The sequence below is a fragment of the Polyodon spathula genome, chromosome 17 (genome assembly GCF_017654505.1).
Source record: "Polyodon spathula isolate WHYD16114869_AA chromosome 17, ASM1765450v1, whole genome shotgun sequence".
NCBI lineage: Eukaryota > Metazoa > Chordata > Actinopteri > Acipenseriformes > Polyodontidae > Polyodon > Polyodon spathula.
The window spans coordinates 32508858-32530001 of NC_054550.1; the positions used below are offsets into that span (position 1 = coordinate 32508858).

The 21144-nt window shown below is 39.5% G+C and overlaps 2 protein-coding genes across 5 annotated transcripts; one reads left to right on the forward strand and one right to left on the reverse strand.

Annotated features, from left to right (window-relative positions):
- The first annotated feature begins 259 nt into the window (after nucleotides 1-259).
- On the forward strand, nucleotides 260-9880 carry LOC121329878 (tubulinyl-Tyr carboxypeptidase 1-like). Its single transcript, XM_041275852.1, has 7 exons — nucleotides 260-1441; nucleotides 3010-3098; nucleotides 4279-4335; nucleotides 4906-4980; nucleotides 6180-6561; nucleotides 7297-7406; nucleotides 7704-9880. Exons 1-7 carry the CDS (start codon nucleotides 1163-1165, stop codon nucleotides 7774-7776), a joined length of 1065 nt encoding a protein of 354 aa, XP_041131786.1. The 5' UTR covers nucleotides 260-1162; the 3' UTR covers nucleotides 7777-9880.
- A 2406-nt stretch (nucleotides 9881-12286) lies between these two features.
- On the reverse strand, nucleotides 12287-19493 carry angel1 (angel homolog 1 (Drosophila)). Of its 4 annotated transcripts, none has more exons than XM_041275849.1 (10): nucleotides 19391-19493; nucleotides 18259-18729; nucleotides 17789-18024; nucleotides 16798-16867; nucleotides 16135-16586; nucleotides 15505-15628; nucleotides 14729-14839; nucleotides 14497-14566; nucleotides 14036-14193; nucleotides 12287-13088 (listed from the first exon to the last, which is right to left on the reverse strand). In XM_041275849.1, the coding sequence occupies exons 1-10, from the start codon at nucleotides 19452-19454 to the stop codon at nucleotides 12928-12930; spliced, it is 1917 nt and encodes a 638-aa protein (XP_041131783.1). In that variant the 5' UTR covers nucleotides 19455-19493; the 3' UTR covers nucleotides 12287-12927. The 4 variants fall into 4 exon arrangements, with proteins under 4 accessions (XP_041131783.1, XP_041131782.1, XP_041131785.1 ...); XM_041275848.1 differs by having other exon boundaries at nucleotides 14036-14199; XM_041275851.1 differs by lacking the exon at nucleotides 19391-19493 and adding an exon at nucleotides 19298-19368 and having other exon boundaries at nucleotides 14036-14199.
- Nucleotides 19494-21144: the final 1651 nt, after the last annotated feature.

Consider the following 21144-nt stretch of genomic DNA (forward strand, 5'->3'; position numbering starts at 1 on the left):
TTTGGGTTAAATGTGCACTATAGCAGACAGGTAACACAACTTCGTTCATTCCTGTGTTAATTGGTATCGACCGTTTTTGTAATGTCGAACATACTCCTCACTTTGTGTTACATTGTTGATGTGGTAAAGCAACAAAATAATGCAAAGCTAGGGGAAACAAACTCTTTGTTAAGAAGCGCTTGCGCTAGCTATTTATAGCTGGCAGTGGGAAAGTACAGTGGACATTGAAGCCATCTTCCGGCAATGCGCATGCGTGATGCTGAGGGCTCGGGGAGTGTCTGGGCAGCGCTCAATGTAACAAGAGGCATGAGAGCGGCTTCATTTACTGTATGCAATGGCTCTCAGAACTGGGGAATAAACTCGAAGGGATCTGAGAAAAAAGCATGCAGTGAGGGAGGCATGGACCACTTTGGAATGGCACCGGAGCTGAAACAGAGAGACGTGGGATTGTGTGAGGCCGTTTCTGTAGCGTTGAATAGCAGCATTGTGGACGTGGGTCGGATGACCTCTGGTGTAACTGATATAGGCAGTAGTTTATGATCTTTGCAGCTCAATCAGCCCGTTATTACTTTTCCATATTTAGTCACCGAGATGGTGTAAATTGCAGTTGTTAATGCCAGTTATTTGTTTTTAGGGTTTTTTTTTTATATTAGTGTATTAACACACCGGTAGCCTGCAGATCGTGTATTAATTGTTGGCTACATTTGTCAGCCATAGTGTTTTAATATTTGGAATAGCTTGTCCCGTTGTGTTTATATCTGTATCGTATTGCAGAAATTGTTTTCATTTTTTGTATTCGATTTTAGCCAGATCCGCTAGTTTTTTTTATTGTGACATCATCACCATAACTTACTATTGTCGGCTATTGTTGAGTTTTAGGCTTTCTTTGTTCATGTTTTATAACTGTGTAGTGCAGCTGTCGTTTATTTTTATGCGTGTATGTAAGTCACCTGCACTTGTCGGTGTTAGAGCTGGTCTGTTGAGCTTTATTTTCGGCTTTTACATGTTATTTATTTCGTATCATCAGTTTTAATCATATTATTATTACCACTCCCTCTCCTTAAAGGGACACTGCATATATAGTGCCATGTGCAACGCCGGTCTCTGTTGTGATAATTGTTACTGCTGAGAGCTGTTACGCAAAGCAGGGTACGGTGGTGAGATGCCAGGGGCAAGAGTGACGGGTGCGGAGGGTGCCCAACGTAAGTCGGGGGTCAGCGAGGGGTTGGTGGGCTACGCGGGCGTGACGCAACGCGAAGAAGAGGCAGATGACGAAGGCGAGGATGATCTTCGTGACGGAGATGTCCCGTTCTTTGTAAACCGAGGGGGCCTGCCCGTGGACGAGGCCACGTGGGAGAGGATGTGGAGGCATGTGTCCCGCATCCACCCTGAAGGAGATGTGATAGGGAGAAAAATAAGGGGAGCCACCGACCTGCCTAAGGTAAGAAGCAGGAGTAGCTGGAAGGAACTGGAAATCAAGACATCCTCGCCTACATTATGATTGACTTTCATGATCAGCTGTTAAACACAACATAGATGACAGCAGGTACAGAACCTTTGGAACTGTGTTTTACCTTCAAAGTTCTTTATCCTACTCAGAATACAGTATCTTGCATCTATGTGACAATGAACATAGCAAACATCAATACTGCACCTTGCAGTAAATATAAAAGCTAAGTCTAATAAGTCTGGCCCTATGCGTGTGGTAAGCACAGTCCAGGCAGTGTCGGGGAGTAAACAGAACGACAGGACTAGCAGAGATGTGCTTGTGTGGAAATTAATAGAAGTGTATTGGCAACAGGCTTAGTTTGTTTAAAACATTTCAGTTCCTGGTTATTCTCAAATTCCTACGCTGAGCCAGACTTCTGTCTTTCGTTGACTGTCATATTTTTTTTTTTTTGGTCGATTAAACTTGTTCCAGTTAGCTTATTTAAGGGAAAGTTTACAGTCTGCTGCATTGTTGCATGCCTGATCATGTACTGTACAGCATCCAATAAAGGCCCTCTCCCTGCATTAGACTTTCACTGTCCTGAAGCATCAGACTCCAGAGTAAGCCTCAAGGTAAAGTTAATTTAACTGCTTCCTGAAGGAGGCCTGTTTAATAACATGGAAGAATATGTAACCTCTGATTTGAAGAAACCAATCTGATTATTACATAAATTAATGTCTACGAAAAGGGGAAGCTAATGGAACTTGCTGGTGTTGGGTGGGTGCATGCGTTTTAGTAGTCATCGAATTTGCACTAACGAGCATCTTTGCAGGGAGTTTTCCATTACTTCTCAGTGGATAGAGGAGTCTCCAGTGCCATCAATTCAGCATGGTTTTACAATCATTAAAAACAACTGTTTAAAAGAGAATCGGTGAAATAACAATATTCAGCCCTTAAGCTTAGCTATAAGCTCAGTAAAACATCCCACTAGCACCAAGTGTAAAGAAGAAAGATCTCCCTAACACCATGTCTTGTTAAATCCATGTGGTGTTCACTCTCACAACATACTGTATGTTCCCTTGTTAATGTTAATATGACCGTAGCTATTAAAGTGAGTTCAAAGGTTGCCTGCATAGCCAGACCCATAACTGTCAGGAAGCTTATGCAGAGCCTCTCTCATTTGTGATGTAAAGCTTAGACACGCTACTAAATAGAACAACTGGGACCCAGACCACAGAATGGGAAACAAATCTCAACCTGCTACCCTAACCTACAAGCCATTAAACCCATGACTGGGCAGTGGATTTAAAGTGGACAGCATTTACCAAAATACCCAGGATGCAACTGCATTTACAAGCCACTTCATTATACTCTGAATTACTTAACATGACAAATTTTTAGAAAGGAAAGAAAACTTCACGAAGGAGCAGCACACATCAGCTTTCACTACTGGAGAGACTCCCGACGGATTCATTCAAATTCCTGTCATGAGCATGCAATGGGTTTTGATTGAATAAAAATGCATTTTCAAGCTGCAGTGAATATGCTTATTGTTTAAGCCTGCTTGTGTCTGTTGGCAGATTCCGACACCGAGTGTGCCTACGTTCCAGCCTTCAACCACTCTGCCAGATCGCCTGGAAGCCATACAGAGATACATCAGGGACTTGCAGTATCCTTTCCTGTAACAACCCTACACGAGTCACACAAAGTTAGGGAAAATGTATGACGTGCGCCTGCCAGGACAGTGTGGTTTTTGCAAATGCTATCGTATATCATACTATCAATACCCATACCTGTGGTAACCTGCCCTGACCATGCCACTCTGTAAAATGGAATGTTAAACTGGTGGAGAGCATCTCACGGTCCAAAATAACTCTCCGCTTTCATATGTTGATGTGTTCTTTTGGAATGTTTTTCTTTTGTTAAAAAGGTTAAAGAAAGTCTTATTGTCTGCTTGCCAGAGAGAAAGGGAAAGTGACACAAGATGAGAGTCCTCTGTAGCCTGTTACAGTGAAACAACCCTAATGGTTCTGATTCTCTCTTTATGAATGAGGGAAAAAGGTTAGAACATCAGTCAAAGAGACTTTGTAGACTATGGAGTTTGATTTTTGAGGTAAATGCACTTGTTTACATCAGTGTAGACTGGAATCAATGTTTTCTTTTTTTTTTTTTTTTTTTTTTTTTTTTTAAAGGTTGATACTGAGAATGCGGTGATCCTGTCTGAATAATGAAAGAAAACTCCGAGCAGTGTGCTTGTGGGATTGCATCTAGTGCAGGGCTGTTGAGTGTCAGTGGGTTACCTGGTTATTATCAGCTGCGATGAGCTCTCTCAGCTCTTGATGCACTTTCCAGAATATGCAGTCTGTATGAACAAATGGCGAAACACAGTTCAATCTCTACTGCTGGTATACTCAGATCTGTTCTTAATATGGTGTGGTAGGCAAATATTGGGATAATTTCTGCTTGATATATACAGGATGCAGCTTATATATGATGCTCGATTTATAGTGTAAGCTTTAAACTCAGCTATTTTTAAGGCTTTAGTAAAATTGTGTTATTTAGTTTAATTTAATAAGTTTCCTGTTGGCAGCTGAACCTGCAGCTTCATTAGCTGAATGCCAGGTGTCTCAGGGAGTTTTACTATTTGATCTCAGTAGCAGTCCACTCATTGAAAGGTAAGCAGTGAGAGAGAGTCCCATTAAAGATGTTTGCCAACAGAGTTCCCTGTTCAGAATACTGCTGTCTTTAACCCTGTCTGTGCCAGCTTGAATGATGTGCAACTCTGCAATTTCAGTCTGGTTCCATGTGACATATTATGGGTGCGTTTATACTTAACTGGTACTTCCCAGGTACAATCACACTGGAACACAGTTCTTTGAAATTAAGAAGAGCAGGCCTCTTACTGCGTAAGTACTTTCTTCATGTGTTTTATTCTTTTTTGCAGGTCTGTTTCCGGAATTATAAGAAGACAGACATCACCTTTAAAAAAAAATTAAAAATAAATAAATTGTGGACGTTGGTATGTTCTTGGTGTTGGTTACCAGGCTGACAGTTTTGTATTTCTATATTTTATTGCAAAATAAGAGGGTGATCAATAGGTATTGTCTTTCCTGCGGCTATTCAGGAATGCCAGTGGGTTGATGTGGGGCGAATAGTAGTTCAATAGATCTACAAATGTTTACCAAGATGCCTTGACAGACTAGCCTTGGGATATGGAGCCAAACAAAAAAAAAGGTAAAACTAAAATTCAGAAATTGTGGAATGTAACCAGACATTTACTAGAGGTGCTTCCATACAAAATGTATTGAACAACCAAGCAAATTAATAACATCCAAAACGTGGCAGAGTTTACTGCAGTTTAATGTGCAGAAGTCGTACACTAAACTAAAACAGGAATCTGTGTTTAATCTTGATGCCGTTAGCATCTGATTGAGTGAGGTGTAAAGGACTAACCCGGTCTTTCGGTTACTCTGCAGGCTGATGGACATTGCCAAGGAAATGGTCCGGGAGGCTCTGCCAATTAAGTGTTTAGAAGCTGTCATCCTGGGAATGTATCCTTTCCTTTAGTCTGTGGCACTGAGGGATTTAAGTTACTTTTCCATCTAAGCAGTAGACAGGCAGGCTTGAGGCTTGTAAAGCATAGGCTGGGTTACCAGCTATGCTGTAGCAGTTCTGAAGCCTTGGACTTTGTTGCACTGGTCTACATGACATCACGTCATCATTTCAGACAAATACATGTACTTTCATTGCAATTTGTTAGAGTCTGCCAGGTTTACATATAGGTGAGTTTTTTTAAAAATACAAATAATGCAAATAATCATTTCTATTGGAATGTTTAGGATACTGGACTTTGTCTTCAAAATGAATGACTTTATTGCTTGGTCTTCAGTATTCATGAATTGACTACATATGAGCAGAGGTGAAGCCATCTGGAGACTGCAGAAGTAGGATTATAAAATGTAAGGATAAAGGAACTAAAACAAACAACTGCATGGCAAAAATATGTGAAATCGGATTTGCACATTTTAGTAGCGTAATAACACTGCACAATTCTGCCAAGTGGTGCTCAGTAGTATTTCCAAGCATTGCTTTGAGGAAGTTTGAGAGATTTCCATGGTTTATGCTTCTAATGCACCCAAAGAAACCCATACCTGAAATATTTCATTCATGGAAATCTGCTGCTACTGTGCAAGCAGTATTCACAAGTAAGCCTAGAAGTAGATTTGTCTTTTCATAAGTTGTGAGAGCCCAGTTGTTTGCAAGGCATTAAGTAACTGCTAATGCTTGTTAGGCAAAACACTGCTTTTGAAATGGCAGAGATCTTATTCCTGACAGTCTTTGTTCTTCCAGATTGTCTGCTGTGAATCTCAAAGCAAGTTACCCAGTTTATTATTGCCCGTGTAGCCTGAAAGAGCAAACTGGGGTCAGAGCAGTAAAAATATCCCCTGGCAGTATTTTATTTATTTATTTACTTTTTTCAGCCTGCTTGAATGTCCTGAAAGATTTTCCTGTGTGGCAAGCTTTTTTTTTTTGTTTAGAAATGTGTATTGCTTTATTTTATTTCACTATACTCATCCATTGGTGGATCCATTCAAAATAATCTCATCATAAAATCAAGCATGTCTTATTACTAGCAATGGAGAATCAGTCAAGATGGCCAGTTTAAAACATAAAACAAATTAAATAAAAAATAATTACTTTTCAAAGATGGAAAAGGCTATATGTCTGCCTTAACTCTCGGCATGCTCAGTTACCTCACCAACAGCATGCCTGGGGTGGAGCGTTTCCCTCTCAGCTTTAAAACTCAGTTCTCAGGGAATTGCTTCCGGCACATTGTGCTGGGGGTGCACTGCGGGGGGCGCTTCGGGGCGCTGGGTATCAGCCGGCGGGGGAACCTGATGTACAAGCCGCTGGTGTTCCGCACCCTGAGCGACCTGGTCCAGGAGTTTGAGGGAGCCTACCGAGGCTACTGGCACTCTCTCAAGAAGGTGAAGATCGGCCAGTACGTGTCCCATGACCCGCACAGCGTGGAGCAGATCGAGTGGAAGCACTCCATCCTGGACGTTGACAGGCTGACGCACGAGGAGTTCCGCAAGGAGCTCGAGAGGCACACCCGAGACATGAGGCTCAAGGTGAGATTTCTGCAAGAGGACGCTTCTTGTACTGGCTGCTGTTAAAGCTGTGTTCAGTCATTTATCTCCGTACTAGTGAACAATATCAAATGAAGGCTGAAAAATTGTTTGGATACTGTTGCCTTGCTTCTCGCAGTGAGATGCAATTTGGACTGTTTTGCAAACAAAAATTAAGATTTCTAATACTGCATTGTAGGAATACATTTTTAACAGATCATCGACTTATGAAAGTATCCAAACACCTTTGGTCTGTGTAAGTCTTATGCAACATGTGCTGTTGTAAGCACACACAAACAAAAAGTCTACATAATCTGCCAACTTCCTCCTGACCAGCTCACCATTAATATCATTCTTGTCCTACTCTTTCAATTTCATGAGCTCCTTCGATTTTTTCAGTGCCTATTGCGGTACAGTATTACTAAAAAGAAATGTGGTTGTAGTGGCAGAGGTCTTCTCTAGGTCTACAGGGCGATCATTTTATGGCGGTCCGCAGAACTATATGACATATTTTTTTGGACATAAAAGTATTACTCCACATTCATGGGTTCAGTGGTATCGTGGATAACTGCATAACTACTGCATCCAAAATACATAAGTATAGAATCCAGCAGTATTCTCTCTAAGGGTGTTACCATGTGATGTTGGGGCAAGCACTGCCACATTTGAGGATGTTCTGGCAGTCCTGGGTGCCACGGTTTATGTACACTGCTCATGGTTTGTACTTTTTTATTTTAGATTGGAAAGGCTGCACCACCTTCCCCTACCAAAGAACGGAAAAGAGATGTAGGGTCCCCTCAGCGGAGCCAATCCAGCCCTCACCGAAGAAACAGTCGCGGGGAAAGACGGTAAATTTGGAAAAGCTCTTTCTGATAAACATGATCCATATCAAACGTTATAGATCTAAATGGTGACCATCCGTTCCCAATCTGCTCCTTTTTGTATTTGATTAATTTAGGTGCCCTTTCCTCTGTTAGTGGTGAGTTTGGGGGGGGGGGGGGGGGGGGGGGGGGGGGGGGGGGGGGGGGTGTGTCCCTGTACAAACCACATTTTTAAAAAGTTTCTATCAATCCAGTTTACCCTGCTATTCTCCATATATACCTCCAGCCTGCAATTGTTACAGACAGTGGTTATCTCTTTTTTAGACCGTCGGGAGAAAAGAAGCCTTCTGAACAAAAAGCCGCATCAGACATCAACGGTTACCAAATCCGTGTGTGAAGAATGCCCCCTGCTCCAGCAGTAATACTTGACAACTCCCAGCTGAGCGCCTTCTGCACCTGGCACTGTGACGAGAGCATATCTCATCCAGGAGATATTCACAAGGGTCTGCAGGCGTCCTTCGCTAAACGCTAACATTTTAATGGGATGAGGCCGGTAATATTTAACAGTAAAAAGTGCTGTTAAAAAAAAAAAAAAAAAAAAAAAGAAAAAAAAAGACTAAATCCTTTTTAAACAAGCGAGTAACTGAGGGCACATTTTTTTAAGCTGCAGTGGCTCGCTGTTTTCCAGTGAAGATTAATTTTAAAATTGAGAGCAGCAGTGTATAGTCTTCAGATTTAAGTTCAAAAGCAGGCCATACAGGTTATGAATATAAATTTTAATTCTTTCCCATTTCTAAAATTCTGCACCCTCAGTAAAACCACAATTTAAAAAAAATGCTTTCCACCCAACTGTATAGATCTAATTGATCTTTTGACCGGGTTGAGGAATATTTTGAAAATACGCTTATATACTACTTCTGATGACAGCACCTGCTCCCCTCAGTTAGGTTTGGTTATGTCCAAGTGTGTGTGCTGCAAATAGAACTAGGTTAGAATTAGATGGTTCTATTCAAGCTTAATGGAGTTTGGGCTAGACATGAACTTTTTGGTTGTTATGATCTTCTTCAGGAGTCTGAGGACTACAATGTATATTAGTCTTGTCCCACATGGTAAACAAAATGCCAGCTGTGATTAATCTATATGTTAACAATCATGTGAATTCATATATTAAGTCACTTTATAAGACCCTACGATCAAAACACCATAGATTGAAAATGGAAAGGGTTAAATCCAATCTAGTTTCAGAAGTTTCCATTCCTGAGATTCTGACAATATTACAACAGCAGTGCATGATTCATTAGACCAGACAGACCTAAAAGCTGAGCTGTTTAAAATGAGTGACGGGGAAGATCTCACAGTAAAAAATCCCACAGTAAAAGTGATACCGCTGTCTTGAACTAGGCAGATTCCACCAACTCACGTGTTTCTTAAATATATGCTAAATCTCTTAAAACTACCCTTGGTAACTAGTGTGTAGGTTATCTAATCAGTATTAAAGTAATATATTCAAAATCGCAATTTCTTCTTACAAAGTCATTATGCAAAAGAATACAAAAATCGGAAGGACGTGGCTCAATGTTACATATTTGACAGCGAGTTGACATTTTAAAAGCTTACACTTTACAATGGAACACAATCCCCTGTATATACATGAGTAGCAGCGAGCCCCTCATTTGATAACTGAAATGCCTTTTGTACTTGTAACTGATAAGTACTGCATTCAGATAAAGGACAACGCTACAAAAATGTTAGCATGCTGCGTGGGGCAGCAGTAATGCTGGAGATGTGTCCTTTGAATGTGATACAGAAATCAAATCCTGATTGCAGGCATTTCCGATAATGACTGGTATGATTGGTCAAGGCTGAAAAGAGGAAATGCAACACTAACCCATTAGAGTTTCTTAGCGTTGTTCACTAATTCTGTGTCTGGTAATGTTTCACTAACAACGCTTTTCAATCAGGGTAGTCCCTGCAGAACTGTTCTTTACAGTATTTTAAAATGTAAAAAAGGTTTACATAGGAAAGTGTCGTCTTAATTAAAGTTATAAGTACAGCATAGAAGTACTGTCCTGCTTGTGGTTTTAATCCAATTTTAGATGATAATCAGCCTAAAATTATCATTGTAGGCTTGTAAAGTGATATTGGGCAAAAGGTGCAAAGAGAAGTTTATTTACAGTACACAGCACAGAGAAACTGTCTACCTGAGTAGAGTTCAACTCCAGGAGCTCATTCATTTTAAAAAGACAATTACCAGCCCTGTTCTGTGCAATTCCACTAATCAAACAGTGAACTGTGAACAGTGGTCACTGTGTGGCAAAACAAACACAACTTTCTTTGAATAAAAAAAAAAAAAATTATAAAATGGTGTATTTAATAGTGCTGATCAGCTGCTGTTAATGAGAGCATAAACAGTGTATACTTTGAAGAGATGTTTGTAAAATGACTTGAGAGTATTAGCTTGGGACACTGAAACGATTCAATTAAAATGTGCATTTTTTGGTCTTTTTCTATAGTGTTCTTTGGAAAGTTTTCCAATACAGTTTATCTGTATTCCATTTATAATTAATTCATTTTATCATCTCTTAAAAAAAAGAGGGGATTTGAATCCTTAAAGAATCACATGCAATAGAGGAGAATGTTGAAAGTAGGGAATAAAAAGTGTTTTTTATGTAGTTTTTACAGTAACAAATTACATTTGTACATAAGTTGTTTACAATAGTTATAGATTCCTTCTGAGAACTGCTGCAATTAAAAGTCTCTTTAACATTTCCATATAGCAATACATAGGAAGGAGCTGCCAAACGTTGTCTTTAACGGCTCTCAGAAGTCAATATTTTTTTGTAAGGTGCCGAAAGTCATTATTATTGAAAAAGTTGGCAGAAGCTTGTTCATTTTCCAGGAGATAACAGATGTGGTTCTTAAAATAACCAAGAGGTGCATTCAAACATGTATATGTACTGCTGTAACACCCATTGGGTGTGTATTATTGAAGTTACTGTTATTTTAGCTGTCCTGCACACAGCAATTGGCACAGATGTATCAGCTATTTGGTCAAGTCCAGTTTTAAGAAATCACGCCCCCATTGAAACCTATGTGCAGCATTTACACTTTTGCTGAAAGCATAGCTCAGATCCTGCACTCTGAATGTCAGTGACAAAGCATTCAAAATGTTTAAACCACAACAGGCTCTATGTAAACAGATTAGTTATGTTAATATCAGCATTGTGTCTGTTTTTAATGTTCCTACCCCCACGCTGCAGATTACACCATGGTGCCTGACAGCCGTGCAGAATGGGTTTTTATTTGATGGCTACCTCGAGTCAAGCTGAGTACTTTATCTTGCACCCTTTGTGTGACAGATGAGAAATACACATTAAACTTAAAAGGTAGCCAACTAACCCCTACAAACATACACACAACTCATCTAACAAATGTTGATCTGCATTAGAAAAGGTAGGCTTTAAATGTTTCTCAATATCTGCATATCCCTGTTCCAGGTAAGTATCGGTCTGTACTGTAGTATGGATCAAAGTAATGCAATACTATTTATTTATAAGATGGGAAATTTCTTAACTTTACTGTTAAGTGTTAAAATGAGGTGGTCTTAGGACAAGAACTCTTACAAAAGGACAGAGTTGTTTTGATATTAATCTGTTCTGTCAGCTCCACTGACTGCAAGTCTGTGGACTCAATCCATTCTCTCAACTGGCAGGTACGCAGTGATCTGCCCAATGAATAAGTAACACTGTTAAAGTAACTTAAGCTTTTTTTTGTTAAATTTAACAGATTGTCAGGCAGTCCTTGTTAAAATGGTTGTGATTTCCAGCAGCTTCTAAATACAGATAGGAAAGGAAGGCTAACCTAAACGCTGTTGAATTGCAGTGGATGTGCCTGTTTTTCACTGCAACATTTTAACATTAGGTATATCTGTGACAAGAAAGCATTGCAGGAGTAATTCACTGTCCCCTGCTTCCAGCATCCACAGATAAAATCACTCTGTTGTAAACTGCAGTCATAAAATTGATTGCTGTTAATCCACCAGCCTCTGTACAAATCTACTCACTTCTGAAGGGATTGCAGACACTGCATTTGCGGCTTTGTATTGCTTGTCTAGTAAGACTATTTAATGTCACTGTAAAACATCAAAAGTTCTTCAATATTACTGGGGAACAGCCTTTTAGCACCCCTGCACAACAAAACAAAAATACATATTTCCTCTCTACAACGTTTTTCCAAACCATAGGAGACACTAAAATCAATACAACTGCAAGTGTTTTCCTTTGACTGGATTAGTCCTGAGGTTTGATTTCACTAGACGCCGACGGGTAGACACGAACATAGCGGGGAACTTTTTTCACAAAGCAAAAAGCTGGTTCAATAGATTGCTAATTTTATTTGGTTTCATGTTAGCCTCAATCACACACTTCCTTATTCAGTACTTCAGAAACACTGCATTATGTTAGAAGCCAGACTAAAATACTTCTAGAAATATTAAGTATGCATACAACAGTCCTCCTATAACCCTTTTAGACCTTAAAGCTGTTTTGTTACACTCTGACGAACGCAGTCTGTTGTAGAGCTGGAAACATTATTTATTCTGCAAGTTGTTCCTCATGCATTCAGACTGTGCGTCGGTGGAGTTGTGAGCCAAAAACATTTCGGAGTTGGATTACTTAAAACAGAATAAAGCTACTTTTTGTTACGGATTACCACATTTAATGGTGGTCATGTAATCCACGAATGAAAACTATAGAAAGTAAAACAAATGCATTGCTGATAATGGAAAAGAAACACTAAAATCACAATGCATAAAATAGAAAAGGGCCCAGGCTTTGCTGAAGGAGTTGGTTTACTGTATGACATCAGAATTAGTTCCTGAAACCTCAGAATAAGATTTGCTGCATCACTTCAAATAAAATATTTATTTTGCAAAAGTAACAGTGTATGCTCTTTGTCATAAAATACGTGAAAAACAGTTTTAACCCAACAAAAAACATAAATCTAGCAAACTGTTTTAAGACTACTCTTGAACCTCAAATTCAGCCGTGCATTTCGTCGCCTGTATTCGACCAGAATACATTTTGCAACCTAAATGTAAAAGTAATAAAACCCCTATACTCCCAATTAGAGCAAAAAAAAACTACAAAATGAAACGAGTTCTACCTGTTGCCTACAGGCACTATCTATAGATTTATGAAAAAAAGGTATTAAAGACCATCCGTTTTCCATCCGCATGCATGTTAAATGTGCTTCAGCATCTTAGTACATAGTAAGTAAACTTAACACATCACCTTTAATGAAAATGTCCTATTCTGACAAAAGCAGACACACAAGCCTGCTGTTTGCTGCACTACATGGGAGTTTTGGAGGCCATTTATTTGTATTTGTTTATAAACATAGGGATACATTTTCCTAATTGTATATGCAACAGATATGGAGAATTGCTCTTCTGAAAATATGAATAACTTTTTTTTTTCCTTCTATATCGTGCCAGTATTATCCCAATGCATCCTTCATAAATATACCTCCTATCCACTGGTTGTGGAGTTTAAAAATAGCTGGTGTCCAAGCGGAATTTAGCAAGTAGGCAAATGTGGTCAGAGGAGTAGATTTCATTGGGTAATCCCTTCATTGCCCAAAGGTCCTCCTCAGAGAGCAAAGAGAGGCGCCCAAGCAACTTCAGTGGGCCATCCTGGAGCAACCTTCGCCCTGTTTGAAAAAGAACAGGTGTGACAGAATAGTATTAACACACAGTTAAATGAACAGGTGGACAAATTTGAAGGTCAATGTCAAAGGACAGATTTTGCCTGCAGTGTTTATACAATCGTGAAAATACGAAGTCAGCCCCTCAAATGGTTTCTGTGATATGAAGAATTGACAGTCCGGCAGCTTTGTAAAATTACTACCACAAAAGGGTTAATTTTTTCTAACTTGAAGCAGCATAGAATACAGTTGTGCACCGAATGTGTAGTGTTTCCATAACAATAAAAATATTAAACTGCACACTGAAATGGTTTATGCACATTTACAATAAGATGTCCCTCTACACACTGGGCAGGAACAAGATGTTTGGAAATCAATAGGACCTTCATACAGATTTAGTATAGCACCAGATGAACTGAAAGGCAGGTTGAACAAGTACAAAAATGAAAACCTTTGACTTCCCCAATATTGCAGCGTTCTAAACTGTTTAAAAAAAAAAAAAGAGGAAATGAAACAGATCCGGGTTTTGATGACAGTGGTATGCTGAGTTTAGCTTTCAATGTCTTGTTATTTCCTTTCTGAGAGAACCAAAGCTGTGTTGTTTTTCATTTCTATGGCAACTGAAAAATACACACAAAAAAAACTTTCTGTTTTGACACCCCAGAACTGGTAACTGTCTCAATGTCTAGATGTATTTTCTGATGAGGGTTCACAAACAGTTAAGCTAGTTAAAGAGATTTAAATCTGGTTTATTATCGGGTTAGTGAATCAACTTGGCCTGTGACAAACATTCTCAATCATGGTCATTATGCAGAGCTTCTGACTACTGTTAAAACAATATTAAATTTAACCAAAAGTAATCATAATAGATGGGTTATACTTATTTTATAACTTGACTTTTTGACTCGACATTTATGGAAATCTATGGTAAAGACATGTTCCTGCTGACTCACCTCCCTGTTGCCCATTGCTGACCGGCTCTGCGGTGTAGAAGATGTAGTCAACTGTAGCCCCGAATCCAGAGTGAAGGGTCGTCACTTCAGGCTGTCCTGTATCACTGAAGTAATGACTGTACACAGAGGCCAGGTTCAGACCATGCCGGATTGTGTTTCTGAATGGGGGGGGGGGGGGGGGGGGGGGATTCAAAATGCTTTAATAAACTACTTGAACACACTGCACCTCCACCACTACACCACTGTTGCCCAGCTGTTTGCCGATATAGATGTTGTTTTATCTGGCTAAAGTTATTACTATCCTGCCACAAAGAACACTGCCCCTTCAGTCACCTATGCAGTGAAAAGGGGACAGTGTAACTGGCCATATATATATATATATATATATATATATATATATATATATATATATATATATATATATATATATATATATAAAAACAAGAAAAAAAAACTTTTACCTTGGAAAGTAAGATTCTGAATCCAGTTTGTTTTCCACACTGGTGTCCTGTGACCAGTTCTCAGGACGTTCTGAAAGTAAATACATAAAGATTTCACTTATTACCCAACCTTAACCAGTGTGTAGTAACTAATCAGCAAACAGATAAATAAGCATCCCAGAACAGGAATTTTTTTTTTTTTTTAAGCAAAATGTGTTTCAACTGCTGAAAATACAAGGCCGCTCAGTTTTACCTGGTTTTGCATCCGTCACCCCTTGTATCAGCTCAAGGTCATGAGGCCGTTGGCAAGCAATCTGACAGTAGCGAAACTGAAGCATAAAGTGATGGCTATATCTGAGCTTGTCTGTATTGGGAAAAGACAAGGTTAAAACATGCAGCCTATTACAGTAACTGAGGAAGTGTTAATCAGGCAAAGAAAAACACTGAAGCATTAGATATGTACAGTGTACTGTAAAGGATCCAAGCCTTCATGGGTCAGTGCTGCAGTATAGTGCAGTTTAGACACCTTTCCAAAATGTTGTTCAAAACCTGTATACAAATGTCAAATAAACCTTATGGACTGCATGGAGGTTTAAATGTATTCAGGACTCATTTAATTTGCTTTCTAACAGAACACTACTGCCTTGTTTCACAGACCGATCAGCATTAATCTGGGGCTACCATATGTTACTTTAGGTAAAATAGTCTGACGTTTGTAATTATCAGGCTTTGTGAAATCAGACTTATCTTTTAATTAGGTAGCTTGCAGGGGGAGCATTTTCATTAGCACTTTGCTGCTACCAAAAATGCATTTTCTTTGTACGTGCTGCTAATTTCAGTTATTCAAATGTGCTACAGCTCTCAAGAGGTTAAAAAGAAAACATATTCATATTAATGTATCAGAGACAAGGATCCCCCCCGAGACCTCATTAAAAAATCTTTACTTGTCAAGTTGTAAATTTGTGCTCAGCCAGCATAAGACACTTATTGTCGACTGGAACGTTAACAATTACAAAGATTCTGTCTAACCTGACTTCTTCTCACACTGAGTGAAATAGCGACAGTTTTCAGTTATTCCAAGTCTGTTTGGCCACAAGGGGGCATACAGTTTCCTTTGGTAAGGTTTATATGTGCAGTCCTCCTGTCCAGAAATCTGAAACACACACACAAAAAAAATATTCTACTGACTCAAAACCATCATTGAATATCTAGAGGATTGTATTGTTTAAACATAATGTTTTGTAGGCTGAAGTGCTGGTGGCACCATCAAAGAAAATAATGATAATATTTTTTGAGAACAGGAGGTTATTTGGGTCAGAATGAAAATATAAGCTTTTCTTTGTAATCCCAATATTATGTCAGAATACTGTAGGTCTTCCTCATTACTGCTTGCTTCTTCCTACTGCAATCATATAAGATGAAACGTATGGATACATGCTCATACGTTTAGCTTCTGTGGATACACTGGTATGTAGCTATTCTTTGTCTGGGACTGTCTGAAGCAGGCAGTGGGTAGGTCAGTCTGCCTGTTGGGTTGCACACACAGCATGGGTGATCAAAATGTAATATACAGGATGCATGCAGAATTTTTTCACCACTATTTCTTCCTTGAAATTTCCAAGGAGCTAGTTAGCAAAGTACATTGGTATATAACTTTACCATCCAAGTCGGCAGTCCCTGGTAATGAAGCTGACCAGTCCGGATAAACTGGTACAGTGGCATGTTGGGGACAGAGTTGAAATCCCCGCAAAGTAGAACCGGACAGCTCCTGCCCTGCTCCTGCCATGGATCTATCATCCGGTCGATTTCTGCCAGCATTATTGCCAGCTGGGTCAGTTTGACGTCGCCTCTCCGAGGATTGAACAAAAGGTGAGTGTTGGCAATGCAAATGGGACCGACCTCCGACCTCTGTCCCCCACCTGCTAGCCCCTCGGTCATCATTGGTTGTAAAAGCACTACAAGTCCCACATTGTCTCTGTCTAACAGTTCTATATCTGGTCTAAAGTATTCTACAAGTCTGACAGAGATAGCTGAAAACTTGGTCCTCTGGTAACAGACTGCACACCCGTCTGTCTTGCTGCCTGTCCGACGTTTGTAAGCACAATCATAACCTGAAGAAAAATCCAAAAGGATTGTGTTAGATAGAGAGATCTACACAATGTCATTTCTCACAAACTCAAAAGCTTATCTTATGTGTCTGTCTGACTGGGACATATGTGTGATATGAGAAACACCTGTGTCACTATCCCTGGCTCTTGAAGAAAATAAAAACAACACCCACAGCTGCGTCACCTCAGTAAGAGAAAAACAAAAGGGTCTTACCCATCGATGATAGGAATGGTTCAAGCTGCTCCCAGAAGTGATTCTCTTGAGCTTCTTGAAGGCACAAGATCTAACAGACAACACAAGGCCACTGAGTAAAGCGTCCTAAACCCAACATGGATTTAGACAGACAGACAGACAGACAGACAGACAGACACACACACACACACACACACACACACACACACACACACACAGCAGCAGCCTGGTCATCCAAACAACTTGGGAGACATAGAAATAGTTTGCATGAATGAACGTTCGGGATTACAGAAAAACAGCAATACATCTACTGTACATAATATATTGTGCTCTAAAGGTTTTCTCGAACATTTACATTCTTCTCCTAGCCTCAAACACTGAGTTTCCTTCATGTTACACTTTATATAACTTCACTCTGTAAAAGGACATCTGACAGTGGTACTGAAGCGTTCTATACAAAATAAGTACAGTAAATAGAAAACTGAAAAGTGAAGCACTGTTTTTATTTTCAGGTCCTTTTTCGTTTGTCAGCCATTCTAAATTTGTTGGGGGACACACTTGCATTGCTGTTAATAAGACAATTCAGACCAATGGGATTAAAAGTAACTGCCTTCTACTGTGTGACTCTATATATATATAAAGAGATTATATATATATATACATATATATATATATATATATATATATATATATATATATATATAGACAGAAAGATATAGAGAAATGGATAGATAGATTACACATCTGTAAACACAATTAGCAGTTAAACGGTCCATCCATCCATCAATAAGTCTCCACAGTGAAAATGTGTCATTATGCTGTTTTCTTAATAATGGGATGGAAAGTTATCTTAATGGAATTTCTTCCAGAGACAACGATATATACAACAGAAAATGGCTACCCTACTAAGATACAAAGTCATCCAACATACAGTCATTATTTATATTACAGTACATGTTATCTGCTGCTAATAATAATAATAATAATAATAATAATATGCTGTCCAGCTCACATCTGGTCCCCATTTCTGCAGCTCCTGAATGATGTTGTTCAGTCGGAAATCCCAGGTCAGAATTTCTGGGGGACAGTGTGCATACAGCTCAGCATTCACTTCCAAGAGGTCCTGCGACAGGATATTGTAGCTCATGATTGTGAATTCAAACTGCCTTTCACTCTCTTGGATTGGCTCCTGTCGAAGGAGCCCCTGAGAGTGTGATCCTGACAAATCCTCCCACTCTCTCCATGCCACTGCAACACAAAAACAGAGACCTGTTTCACAAAATTATACTGCAGTGCAATTTGGATAAAACAAATGTCAGGTTGCACGCAACAGTATGTGGTCTTATTCAACTTGTTTCAGGCAATAATGCCCATGCACAGAACACTTGGATTCTGCCAAGTTAAAATCACATTGAGAGACATTTGACCACTGTGTGCTATGCACATTCTCATTCCTGTGTAGTGTGTGCTTTTTCTTCTCACCTTCAAGGGGTGCTACCTCTACAGGGGGGTAATAGGTCATGCCTTGAAATTGCCAAGATGGGTAGTCCACTACCTCCCTGTCCCCCAGTGCTGTAGAGAAATGCCATCCTGCAAGAAAACGGTCTCCCATGCCCTCCGCACTCTCAGCAGGAGGTGCCGAGAGGAGCTTTCCTAAATCCAGCCCCACGCTGCCTGTCTCTGCAGACTGCGTGCTCCGAGCTGTCCTGTCAAAATCACACTGTCTCTTAGAATCCTGCCCACTGGATTCTGCAGGTACCGCCTCTGGCTCTAGCTGTTGCCCAACAGTCACCGTGTCCCCCAGTTCCCCCTGCTGACCCACACTTCTTCTCCCCGGCCACTTCTGCAGGAGTGCCTTCTCTTCCTGGCTAATGAAACTCCCCTGTACCCCTCTCCGATCCGCTAGGAGAGGGGTGCTGCCATCCTCCGCGTCATCACGCTTCTGTAGTTTACCTGTGAACACAAAGCAATACAGAAACAGACTTACAACTTTCACTAACGGATTAACATGACTTAAAACGTTCTTACAGATCCTCATATCACTGCAGGTGCAATGCCTGCTTGGGGATTTATGTGAAATGTGTTCTTCTCACTCCCTCATTTCTATCATTATTCTGTCTGAATTATAACGGGTATTCTTTCAAAACTACACACGCACTGAATTTAGAAATAGACCACACTATTGACTTTTTTTTTTTTTTTTTTAACACTGAAATTCTAAACGTAATAATAATAATAATAATAATAATAATAATAATAGGCATTGATATAATTTTCAATATAAAGTTTTCATATATCGTATTTTGTACTTTAGTGTTCTGTCATACAGACTGTTAATTTGTTTCTCGGCCTTACACCCTTAGCACCACAGAAAACGTAAACTCATGTGTTTCCATTTTAAATTGTACTCTTAATTACTTCGGCAGGCAAACTGTACAATGAGCGATTACAAACATTGCATTAATCCACATTCGGACGATTTTACACCAGGCGTGAGAATTAACCGAGTATAAAGCAATACCAGCGTCGCTCCAGCTACAATGCTGACTACGGTCACATGGCAAAACAACATGACTGTACAGGGGAAACAGGCTCTGGTGTTGTTTGTGTTTACCTGTTAACCTGCAGATCAACCGTGATAACGGAAAAAGAATGTAACAAAGTATACTCCCAATCATCGTCCCACTGGCGGCCTCACGTGTTTCCTGGTTCTTTCTTTCTAGCTAACTTTATTTATAACAGCGAAGCACATCCCTCGCGTTTGAGGGGACTTTATTACCAGGCTTCTCAAACAGGGCAGAGCTGAATGCTAAACGCAGGAGTCTCAGCGTGCGGTTAGAAAGTTTGGTTGCTTCTTATTATCAAATCCCAAACGATTCTGAATGGCTTCTTTTTTTTCACGCGTTGTTATTTTAACGAATAATAAATAATGGATTCAGAATTGCCCAAAAGCATTCCACAATTTTAAATAGTATGTGTGGGTTTTGAATTTACCAACCTAAATCAAACGAGTAGGTCTCCAAAAATGTTTAAATGTCAATGTTTTACTTGCTTTACATTTTTCTCCTACAGTTTTGCCAAATAAAGTAATAATAAAAAAAATAGTAATATTGTGGCGATTTTTTGTTTTTTATGTGCAATTTTAAATATCAATTCAGAATTAATACTGTATTCTTAATAGTACACAATAATAAGGTTCCAATATTACAGTGAAATTACATTTTATAGGGCTAGCAAGAAAACGAAGTACCGTAAAGTATAGAACCTCTTTAAATAACCACCAGCAAGAAGTTATTATTCCGTGCCAATCCCACACTCTACTTACCCATATCAAAGCTGGTTAGATTACTCAGGTACCACTGTGCTATTCAACGAGTTAGTGGCAGAACTGAAATTCGGAACCTGGAAACAAATATATGGGACGTCTTTGGAACTGAATCCATGCTACTTTCCACAGGGGCCACACGCACAGTTTATGAGATCCTTTGGGGGTATGGATAGTGACATGTTCTTCTCTAGATTCTAGAATTTTTAGTTCAGAATTCTGTAGCTATGACAATATTTAGGCTGTGTTCTGAATACAACAATGGAAGAAGCAGAAAACAGAATGCCAGCAAAGGGTTTCAACCAAAGGTCCAGACCCTGGTGGTATCACATACAATAAGGAAGGTTTTAATGCTAGGTAATATTGTTGCTAATGTGATCATTTGTAGATACTCGTCTGTGTATTATATACTGTACTTTATAATGTATATGTCTGTGTTTAGTATTTGCCAGGAACACCCGTTGTAATGAGGCTTGGGTGTCTGTAGGAGCGCACCTGGTTTAATAAATATAAATAATATTGGTTTACCTTTTGTACTGTAACAATACACTTTCTGCTTTGTGTTTAAACATGCTCCCAGTTACCGGTTGGTAATAATTGCATATGACAGTTGGCACTGTGGCTTTTCTGGAGATGTAATATTGATTGATTAATTTTAATATTTAAGTTAGAATGATCGTCATGTTAACTGTATTATTATTAATGATTCCTATATAGATTAATATCTAGTTCATTATTTGCGCAATGTTTGTAACATGCCCTGTGTTACTTGTAATGCTCCAGTGCATTTTTAACTAAGGCGTCTCTGTTAAAGTTTCCCATTACTGTGTGTTCTTCGATCTGCAGATCGAATGTCTCTTAGCTGATACAGTTACCCGCAGTATCAGAATCTCATTCCAAGCAGCTCTTAGTAGCAAACAAAACCTGTGTGGGGCTTAGAGGTTAAAGGAGCTTAAGGTGGTGCAATCTGTACATGAATGAAATCTGTTATGCAATCCCATCCTTCCAGGTGCTGCCAGCTGACTGATGTTACAAGCTTTGAG

What these genes read in the sequence shown, in the direction of transcription:
- LOC121329878 (XM_041275852.1), top strand. Translation starts at nt 1,163, where the DNA reads ATGCCAGGGGCAAGAGTGACGGGTGCGGAGGGTGCCCAACGTAAGTCG. An exon ending in AAGAGCAGGCCTCTTACTGC is followed by an intron (nt 4,336 to 4,905) that starts GTAAGTACTTTC and finishes GTTACTCTGCAG; the next exon opens with GCTGATGGACATTGCCAAGG. An exon ending in AACAGTCGCGGGGAAAGACG is followed by an intron (nt 7,407 to 7,703) that starts GTAAATTTGGAA and finishes TCTCTTTTTTAG; the next exon opens with ACCGTCGGGAGAAAAGAAGC.
- angel1 (XM_041275848.1), bottom strand. Translation starts at nt 19,454, where the DNA reads ATGATTGGGAGTATACTTTGTTACATTCTTTTTCCGTTATCACGGTTG. An exon ending in GTTGATCTGCAGGTTAACAG is followed by an intron (nt 18,730 to 19,390) that starts GTAAACACAAAC and finishes TTGTGTTCACAG; the next exon opens with GTAAACTACAGAAGCGTGAT. An exon ending in AGGGACTGCCGACTTGGATG is followed by an intron (nt 15,629 to 16,134) that starts GTAAAGTTATAT and finishes TGTGTGTTTCAG; the next exon opens with ATTTCTGGACAGGAGGACTG.